Source organism: Abrus precatorius, unplaced genomic scaffold (genome assembly GCF_003935025.1).
Source record: "Abrus precatorius isolate BTA unplaced genomic scaffold, Abrus_2018 Scaffold8, whole genome shotgun sequence".
Lineage (NCBI taxonomy): Eukaryota > Viridiplantae > Streptophyta > Magnoliopsida > Fabales > Fabaceae > Abrus > Abrus precatorius.
The window spans coordinates 37804106-37814851 of NW_020874428.1; the positions used below are offsets into that span (position 1 = coordinate 37804106).

General features: G+C 31.6%; 1 protein-coding gene across 3 annotated transcripts; it reads left to right on the plus strand.

The window, feature by feature from the left end:
• The first annotated feature begins 2579 nt into the window (after window positions 1-2579).
• On the plus strand, window positions 2580-9763 carry LOC113845843 (peroxisomal membrane protein PEX14). Of its 3 annotated transcripts, XM_027473486.1 has the most exons (13): window positions 2580-2713; window positions 2819-2893; window positions 5252-5496; window positions 5636-5675; window positions 5820-6013; window positions 6249-6438; window positions 6575-6664; window positions 7111-7148; window positions 7271-7313; window positions 7394-7461; window positions 8067-8111; window positions 8486-8554; window positions 8855-9763. In XM_027473486.1, exons 2-13 carry the CDS (start codon window positions 2839-2841, stop codon window positions 9341-9343), a joined length of 1566 nt encoding a protein of 521 aa, XP_027329287.1. In that variant the 5' UTR covers window positions 2580-2713; window positions 2819-2838; the 3' UTR covers window positions 9344-9763. The 3 variants fall into 3 exon arrangements, with proteins under 3 accessions (XP_027329287.1, XP_027329289.1, XP_027329290.1); XM_027473488.1 differs by lacking the exon at window positions 8486-8554; XM_027473489.1 differs by lacking the exon at window positions 8486-8554 and having other exon boundaries at window positions 2700-2713; window positions 2822-2893; window positions 8855-9761.
• The last annotated feature ends 983 nt before the right edge of the window (window positions 9764-10746 follow it).

Below are 10746 nucleotides of genomic sequence, written 5' to 3' on the forward strand. Positions count from 1 at the left end.
AGAACAGTTAAAAACTAAATAATTTATTAATAAAATTATAAATTTTTAAATAGTTTGGATCAGTTTTTAATTCTCATTTTAAGAATCATGGTTAACTTTTTCCCACTGCAAGCTGATCATAAAGATGTGGCTCCTTGGAAGAAGTAAAGTCATCAAATTATTACGAGTTTTACAATTATATATATATTACGGTAATTTTAAAAAATATATATCTATGCTTCTAATTTTTTTACGAGCATATAAGAAGTTAATAACAGCGTAAAGAAGAAACGGTTTCTGCTCTTTCTCAAATCTCAATAATGAATTCCATCTTTATCATTAAATTAAAACAAAACAAAGATAACGCAGACTTTTTTTTTTTTTTTACAAAATGTGGCCCAAAGCCCAATAATAATACAAACACTTTGAAGTAATGCTTTTATGTACTCATCCTGTAATACCACTTCTTCTTCCAGATCATATTTAACTAATATATCAACACATATTTATTTCTTTACAAATATGCATAATCCTAATTATCTGAATAGATTTTAATTTCTCCCTAATCTTATCAATCAGATGGGGAAGGGGGTGGGAAGATAAAGATGCCTTAAGGATGAGCTCAACAATAACCTTAGAGTCACTTTCAATTCAAATAGAATTAATATGAAGGTTTGCTACCTATTGGACACCTAACAAAATACCCCATAGCTCAGCAATAAGAGGAGAATAGGGAATTATTCTATTATAAAACCCAACAATCAGCTTTCCTTGATCATCTCATATGAGGCCTCCACAAGTAGAGTCGAAAAAAACCAGACTTAGAAACAGCTCCATTTGTGTTTAATTTGAACTGTCCTGCAAGTGGGGGCACCAACGGATACACCGAGGTTCAGAAACCAAGCTAGAAAAGTTCTTGGAATTAACCCTGCAATAAAGCAAAGAATAATTAGCTTTATATAAAGATTTATACACTGCATCCTTAGGTTTAACATGATGGTTCAGAAGGATAAATTCATTCTTACATTTCCATAACAAACAGATAACATAACCAAATAAGTAATTCCAGTTTTGAAATTTATTGCAAGAAAAATTAGAAAGATTTAGAAGTAACCAATCAAGAAAACCTAAGCTAAAAACATAAATCCACTGTTGATGAAAGATTAAATGATCCCAAACTGCCTTAGCAAAAAAAGAAAAACAATCTCTTAAAACATGCATGACAGACTCAACCTGATCTCCACACCTTAGACAAAAAGAGGAGGTAGACATATTTCTCCTAAGCCTCTTCTCATTGGTAAGGAGCCTCCCATGAGTAACTTTCCAGAGAAAATATGCAATTTTAAGAAGAACTTCCTAATTCTAAACTAAATTAAAAAATATTAGAAGGGGTTGAAAGCAGTTGATAAGCAGTTTTAATAGAAAATAAGCCATTACCATTTAAAGTTCAAAAAATAGCATCAGAACCACTAAACCTATCAAGGGCCTAACCAAGGCTATAGTGTTACAAATGCTAACAGGAAGGGCAGCTTAAATTTTAGACCAATTCTAGTGTCCATTGACAAAAAATAAAACTATAGGAATAATTAGATATAAGTCAGAGGTAGGACACTTAGAATAAATGACTAGATTAGTATTATTAGGTAGCTAATTATCAGTCCAAAACTTAGTGGACATGTCATCTTTAATTGTCCACCTTAAATTCTGAGAAAACATAGACCAGACAGATGTAATACTTCTCTAAAGGTAAGAAACAACTTGACCAAAACTAAAACTAAAGATTTGACCCAGAATAAAACTGAGAATTGAAAGTGTAATACCAATTTTACACTTTCAATTATAGAAACCTAATATCTCTTTATATATTATTATGTTTAATAATCAAACTACCACTACTCAAAAAAATTTATTTATTTAAAATTTTTAAAAAGTACATATTTTTTCTCATGTATTTTTACTTAAGAAAACAATCAAATATCAAAATAAAAGTCTAAATTTATTTGTATTATCTTACTTTAGTCAATAACAATGTTTAGAAAAAAATTAAAAATTGTTATTCTATTTTTAAAAATAATAAAATATTGTTAAATAATGTTATTATTTAAAATTATATAATTACTAAATTTTAATATAATGATTAATTAAATATTTATATATTTTTTTATATCATCAATTAATCTAGCAGTTTATTTTATTAAATATTTTTAAATTTATTAGTTAGCTTATTATTTTCAACTTTCATATTTCAATTTTCAGTTAATTAATTCGTTAATGTTTTCAAATGCAGTCAATAATTGAAAAATTTTGTGAGGGAGGGAGTTTGTTTAATAATTGCCTTTTTATAGAGTCATATGATATTATTTGAAGGTATAAGATGATACATAATATATTTAGAATCTGACGTATTAGATAAGTAATAATGTTAATTATTATTAATATTATCAAATAAAAATAAAATTATCATAAAATGATACTTGTTTAAATAATTAATTTAATTAACTGTATTAATGTGTGTAGTTTAATTAAAATTACATTATAAAAACAACCTGAAAAAAACTATACAGTAATACAAATATAGTTAAAACAAAAAATATTTGACTCAAGTTGATGGTTGAGGCATTTTGGCGTGAGGTAGAGCAAGGAGAGCAGAAGAGGATATGCTTGAAGAAGGAGAAGAGGAAATAAAAGGCACACCCATTCATTTTGTTTTGTTCAGCTAATCCACTCATTCACTGTAATCTCATCCTCTCACTCTCCCTTAATCACCCTTTTATTTTTTAATTAATTTTTTCTTTACGACTCTAATATTAAAATTGTTTTGGTCCTTTACCTTACGCAGAAGTGAGTAGAGTAGCAGGCATGACCACCCAATCGCCACCGCCTTCCACTCCCCCCGACACTGACGAAAACCAAGGTTTCCATTTCTCTCTCTCTCTCTCTCTCTTAATTCAGTTCAGCTTTCAAATCCGTAATTTTCTCGATAGTGCCATCGGAGAATTTTGTTGATTCTACTTTTCACTTTTAAAAACTCCTTTTTACTTTCTTGTCTTCATGGTTTTAGTCACTTACCACACACTGTTTTTGGAATCATTAAAAATTTCTAAACGGCAGATTTATTTATTTTTTAAATCAAATCGTTTTCCAAACATTTGTGGTTCCAAATCATTTCTGAACGGCTCAAGCAACTTATTAGCCCCAATAGTTTATAATACATTTACACCAGTCTTAGGGAGTTCTGAAATTATTATGATATTTATGAAACTTGTTTTTTTTTTTTTTTAATTAAGCAGTAATGTTAATCTTAATTGGGTAATACAAAACAGATTCCATGGTTTCTTTGAGAACTTCGTTCCCTATTCCGTATCCTCTGTTCAATTGGAGCTTGGACATTTCCTCCATCTTACATAATCATTCCCAAGCGTGGAAAAGAGGAGGGTTGTGTTAGGGAATTGGTAACTGATGTAAAACTTTGTTGAATCATCTTGATATTGATCAAAGATTCGATAGTGTTTTTGCTAGCTCATTGACTATAGGAAAAATGCCATATGACTCAAGTACTGTGTCAAGTGAGCAAGAGTTGTTGCATCAGTGCCTGAGTGTAATAAAAACACAAAGCTAGTTCATGAAAGTATGATTAATTGTGGACTTGAAATGTAGGCTACTTACAGATGATGTGAACAATGGACACCATGATTAGGAGAAACATTAATTTTATGTGCCTTCAAAATTTTGCTTACAATAAAAAAGCTTTCTTTTATCACGTTAATAATTATGCCAAACATACTGCCATTTTTAGAAAAAATCTTTTATCCTTCAGAAAAGCTCTTCAGCACTATTTTATCTCATCCACACACACATGTAGTCCTAGTTAGGGTCAAGACTCGAGTGAAAATAAATGGGAGCTAGAGATGTGGAAACAAACTCTAGAAGCACATGACTTTTGTTTGGGTAAAAGTACAATGGAGTATATGACATATAAGTTTGGTAGGAGGCACACTAATTCTAGCATAGAGGCGAAAATTTGAGACCATACAATACCCCAGGTCACATGGTTAAAAAATAAGGAAATAGAGGGAGATGTAAACCACAAAATTCAAGTGGGATGATTGACATGGAATGGTGTTTCAAATGTTATGTAATACAAAAGTTTCATTTAAGCTTAAGGGAGAATTTTGTCTCATAACTATAAGACCTATTATGTTTTACGAGATTAAATGCTAGGTAGTAAAGAGCTAACAAGAAAATAAGTTCGATGTTATACATATGAGAATGTTACAATGGATAAGTGTACATGAGATATAATAGGAAAAGAACAAACGCATTAGATTTGAGAGAAAGTTAGAGTTGCACCTATTGTGGAATATATGTTAGAATTTCATGTTAGGTGATTTAGGTATATGAGGAGAAGACCTGTAAAAGTCTCAATTAGGCTAGTAGATCACGTGGAGGGTAGTCCACTATTTAGAGGTAGAATGAGATCAAGGAAAACTATTTGTCAAACCATTAAGAAGGATTTAGATTTAAATGGTTTTTCGACTTGGTTTATTATAGGACATTATGGTGGTGTTTAAATCATATATAGCAAACACTACCTAGTAGGAAAAGGCTTTTTACTTTGTTCTTCTTGTTCTGTTTCCTTTAACTGAATCTTCCATTCAAGGTTCCAACTTGACTGATAATACTACGTATTCTAATTTTGAATAATGTAGTTGTTTTGTAAAATATTCTCTAGTTTGTATTGAATTATCTGAAAAATAAAAGGACACAACCAATGACAACGCAATCAGAAAAATTAGGCTCCCTTTATGCTTGTCATCTTGGATGCTGGCTGATAAACAAATTAATATAGTAATGATATTTGCACATGCTTTATTCCCAAAAATCCCTCACAAACTCTAAGGTGGGACTTTATTGACTATTTAGAGGGAAAAAAAAAAAGTTGCTGTGGGACCAAAGGTTATCCAATGGTTTTGTAATAATTATAACATGACAAGATACCCTTTACTACGGATGCATTATTAGTAATTACTAACTTAATTTAAGAAAACACTAACTAAATTTCTCAGCAGATTCTGTCATAAACAACAATCTTAAAAGTTTAATTTGTTAGGTGAAGATGCAAGAATGGCTTTTATATTAAATGTCTATAAGATTCCTTGTTTTTATTATACAGTTGTACCAAAGATTTAGTTGTTATCATCATTTTAGTTATAAATTATATTGTCTTGAGTATGATAAAATTGATTTGCTGATTCTATTTTTTGAGGTTTAGGTTCTAAAGTTGTGCAACCAACAAATGTGGATCAGCAAAATGTCAAAGAGGAGCCTGTTAAACAGAGTTCATCTACATCAGTCTTTGTTAATTCACAACCATTGCGGGAAGAACAAGTTCAGAATGCTGTGAAATTTCTATCACACCCAAAAGTTAGAGGTTCACCTGTCATCTATAGGCGATCATTTCTGGAGAAGAAGGGCCTTACAAAGGAGGAGATTGATGAAGCCTTTCAGCGGGTGCCAGTAAGCTATTTTTTATAAAACTATTATATCAGTCACTCAATTTCCTAGACTGCTTTTCACAGCCAACCGATTGATTATCATTTTATCAATTTCTTGTACGTTCATCTGTTTTAATCCTTACCTTTGATTCAAATCACAGGATTCTGCTCCAACTGTGCAGACAGCTGGTGTAAATCAAGGTGAAGTGTAACTCTAATATTGAAGTTTTCCTTTTTACCTTTGGGTTAAACTGCTTGTGAAATTAACATTAATTAGTTTTCAATGGAGCTGGTTGATTCTTGCTTAAGTTGTGCTTTGAACACGGCTTTTTTCATTGCTAACAGATGGGCAACTGAAATCATCATCAAACATTCAGCAACAAGCCCAACAACAAACTTTGCAGCCGGGTTTACCTGCTTCTACTGGTGTTAATTCTTCATCAGGAAGTTTATCACGGCCCAGATTTCACTGGTCCCATGCCCTTATTGCTGTTGGATTACTGGCTGCTTCAGGAGCTGGAACAGCTATAGTAATTAAGGTATTACTGCCAACCGTCATGCATGATGTCATTTAAATTGATATCTTAATGAATGAGTGCATATCGATATTACTAGGTTCCCTTTGTTATTGATATTTTATATCCTTTCTTATACTTAATATGTTGCTATGCACAAGTTTAATCTCACTGAACTTTGGAATTGCATATTACGGTGAGTACATATTGCTACATGTTTTCTCCACACTGAACTTTGGAAGCTTGCTCCATGTTTTAGAATTCCATTCTCCCTCGGTTAAAATCTTGGATACGTAAAGTTGTCTTAGATGAAGATGATGAACAAATAAGGAAAAATGACAAAAAACCAACGCTGGTGGAAGAAGCTGCACAAGCTGCAAAATCAGCTGCAGCTGCAGCTGCAGATGTGGCAAAAGCAAGCCAAGAAATGTTGGCTTCAAAAGGTGAAGGTGGGTGTATAGAACTTTAATTTGGATACTATAAAATGTCTTTGATTTGTTTTAATACTCTCTACCCTCCATGGACATTTTTATTTTTGAGAAATGACTGTAGTTATATTACTGCATTTGGTTTTATGCTTTGCAGAGAGGAGATACTTTCTGGAAGTTGTGAGTCTTTTAGATAAGCAAGTACAAGAAATGAAGTCAATGACAAATGCAATAAGAAGATTGGAAGGTAATTGGGCGTTGTCATTTAATCTATTGGACTGAGATGAGAAGTTTCCAATGCTTTGAATATTTTATACAAGGTTTGATGTATGATATATGCCAATAGCACTTGTAAATTTTTCAAAGAACGTGATTTTTAATTGGGGAACTTGTTATTGTAGCCCCTTAAGAGTCAATGAGGTGGCACATGGTGACCAAGAGCTGTAATTAGTTTTGTGCACATTTTAACTATTCTAACTGGATTTCTAGCTTCATGACTGTATTATTCTTGAACTTTCATTCAATTGTTTGAGGCTTACTGATAATGTTGGTGGCTATCATGTCAGAAATTCTGGCAGATTTACGCTGAAAGTTTTTGACAGTTACTTTGAATTTTTAAAAGTTCTTGTCAAATATCTGTTTCTGCCAAGTTGTGGGACAAAATATACCATTCTAATGAAGTTTCTGTCTCAGGTCAAGAAGATCTTAGAGTCAGTCAAACAAGTTCAAAGGTCAGATATAAATAGACTTAGATGGAAACCATCTCAGCATCTTTAATGAATTTCCTGATCTTCATTGAATTGTCTACGATATAATTTGACTTTTGTTGACTGTAATTTTTAAAAATATGCAGCAACTGATTGTGAATGGCAAAGCAGACTATGACTTGCGTTCAGGTTGTCATATTGTTAATAAGTCTTAATTAAATCAATCTTGTTTTTTGAATTATTATCAATAACTAGAATGTGATGTGCAGTGAGATCTTCATCCCCACCTGCATCTGTTGAACCATCAGGTGGTCTTCATCCAAAGTCATATATGGAGGTAGTGATTATCTTGCTTTTATAATTTCTCTTTTACATCCCCTGTCTTGCATTTTTTTGTTGGATCATATCTGAATGGTTATCATTTTCAGTCATGTCTTGAAGGTCACTTTTATAATTACCAAAATTTAACATTTGGGCATTAAATAAAAAAATTTGGGATTTGACTACAACTTTCTATTATGGCCACCAAATGTGCCATGTCAACACAGGTAATTGCTTGTATGCGATTGAGCTTCTTAACTAAGATGGTGAAATTGTGATTTAAGTCTATTGTGCAGTGTTTTTTTTTTGTTGGTACTGGTTATTACAATCTTGTGTCAGCTTCATAATTGATGCCTACTTTACTCTATTTACTTTCCATAATCGATAGGATATTCCTTCAAAATGATTAATTTTGTTACCTGTAAAGATTTGAAGATTTTCTCATATACAGCAGCTCGTGCAGTACATGAGTGTTCACTGCTTGCGTCACTTTGGACACTGCTTAGTAGAAATTAATGAATTGTTTGTAGTTTCTTCCTATTTGATGGAGTCGATAGAGATTTATTTATTTATCTTAATATTTATAAGATTTTGTTTGACTTACACAATTTTTTCTTGCAGATAATGGCCATGGTCCAAAGAGGAGAGAAGCCTTCTAATATTAGAGTAAACCTTTATGCTTTTTAAGATAAATTTAGTTGCACAATAAATCATACAACTCATTTCTGCAACGTTGATAATCATAAAAATTTTTAATTCACTTTAAAGTAATTACAGATTGATATGTGAGAGAGGTGTCACTGTGGAGAAGATTATGCTGTGCAAATAAGATTACACTTAAAAGGGAATAGATCTTTTCATGTACATGACAAGTTATATTTTGTGTTTCTCTCTCGAGCTCTATTGAATGTCTATCATTAGAGATAGACACAAGATTTGAACCTGACCTTGTCATATTAATTTGACATAAGAAGATCTGTTCCTATGCTTATATATCTGTGGTCACTGTTACTTTTATAAAACACTGGGTTTTAATGCAGGATATCAATGATTTACCCCCCAACCCTAATCAAGAACCATCAAATCCACGCTTAGTGCCTAGATCCAAGGTTTCTTTCAAAGTGCTTTGCAGTTCCTAAATATTTTTCGTTTATGAAGTTTTTTTGTTTGACTAAATTTGTATGTCAACTTTCTTTAAGATATCTAGGCTAAATGGGAGGTTGCCTTGATTTTAATTTTAATCTGAAAGATATAATGCATCGAGTCATATTGTGGGCTCTAATTAATCCATGAGAATGAACTTGGAGTTTTAACTTAGAGGCACACACGCACATGGAACAGTAATATTCCTTTCTCAGTGGTATTATTTCATCCGAATCTGATTGTATGCTTCAACTTCTCCTGGGTAGCCTTGGGAGGTTGGTCAGGTGCAAAACATTTCTACCCAAATGCTTGAGTCTCAAGTAAATGGTGAAGACTTGAATATCAAGACCCAAGACACCACTCAATTGAATGGGGATGACCCATTGCCCTGGTGGCAGAGAAAAAATGTTAGAATCAGAGAGATTGATGATGAAAATGAGTCTAATGGAGCACCCTATGGTGCTGCATCCAGTCAGCAGCCAGTCCAACGTGTGTGGGTTCCTCCTCAACCTCCTCCGATAGCCATGCCGGAGGCTGCTGAAGCAATCAGACGCCCAAAGTCAGTGATCCAAAAGGAGCAGATGTCAGATAATCAGTCAGTAGCTCATTCTTCAGATGTCTCTGATGAGGTGCATAGGACCCCACAACTATTGGAATCTGAAGGTGCGGTAGAGGGCAACAGTGTCAGCTCAGTTCTCAGCTCTGGTGAGATACAAGAAGTCGAAGACCATGAAGTGAAATATGAAGAGAAATAAAGGCGAATCATGGTTTGTCATGAAACACACGAAGTCGGATATAGCACTTGAAGTAGTCCCATGGATAGTCTTTTTCACAATATTTGTTTCATAATCATAAATTGTGTACTTCGAACAGGACGTCAATCCAAGATGCAAAATGCACGTGTCTTTTTATGAAAGAATAATGTTATTTGTAATATTATGAGTGCAGTCAGTGCATGCAGAATGTTTAAAATAACTGAACGAAGTATTCTACTAGAAAGTTGCGAAGCTAATTTATAACAAACGAGTGGCGACGCAAAGAAAAAAATCTGAAGATGATCTAATGAGCACAGAAAATGTGTCGTCAGCTTAGGATCTCAAATTTAATTGTCTTGTAGAGAATTTTGTTTCGATGAACTGCATTTTTAATGGAAAATTTGTCACTTGTGGCATTGTTTAAAGCTGTACCCCAATAGTATCCTGCCTGTGCTACGATGCAAGTTTTGCTGATGCTAAATGTTAGAACAGCGAATTTTCACTCAAAATTAAGCGCACTTTCTGAAGTGAATTTTTACTTCAAAGTACAAACTTTAAATGTTGTAAGAAAATTTAAAATTTATCTACCAAAAAGAGTGAATTTTAAATTTTTATTACTGGATTTTTTTGGGTGAACTCTTTTAGGGCTTAACTGTATTTTTGGTTTTTCTAGTATCACCAATTCTAAATTTTAGTCTTCCAATAATTTTTTCCTCGAGTTTATTTCCTTGAGTTTTTAATCATTACAACCAAGTTCTTTAAATTTTTAATTGTTAAATCAAGTCTTTTTACCATTTCTTTTTTATTTAAAGCTCTCAATTATTTTTAAATCTCTTTGAACTAAATCTATGAAATTATTTTAAAAAGTCTTCTATTCAATATCTACCAATCTAAATATCATATTTATCCAAAAATCAAAGAAACTCATTTTTTTTTCTTTGTAAAACCTTAATCTCACACCTTACTAAATTTAAAGTTTCATCAAATATTTTTTTTATTTTTAAATAATTGTTTTATCTTGAATTTGTTTAAAACCTCTAATTATTTGAGTAAAATATACAAAATTTAGAATTTTATAAAAATAAAATAACAGAAGAATTTAATTATAACAATTAAAAATTTGAACAATTAAATTCAAGAATAAAAATATTGAAGAATTAAAAGTTAAAAACTATGATAAATATAAAAAAAATGTAATTAAACCCTTTTTTTATCATAAATTTACACAATCATATTTTATGCTTTAAGTTATTTTAGGCTTAAATATACTTTTTGTTTATACAAATATTGAGCATTTTATGATAAATTCTTATAAATTTTTTTATTAAAATTTAGACTTTAAAAAATTCAAAAATTATGTTTTAATCACTATTGTCAACTCTCTTCTGTTAAGTGACATGCCA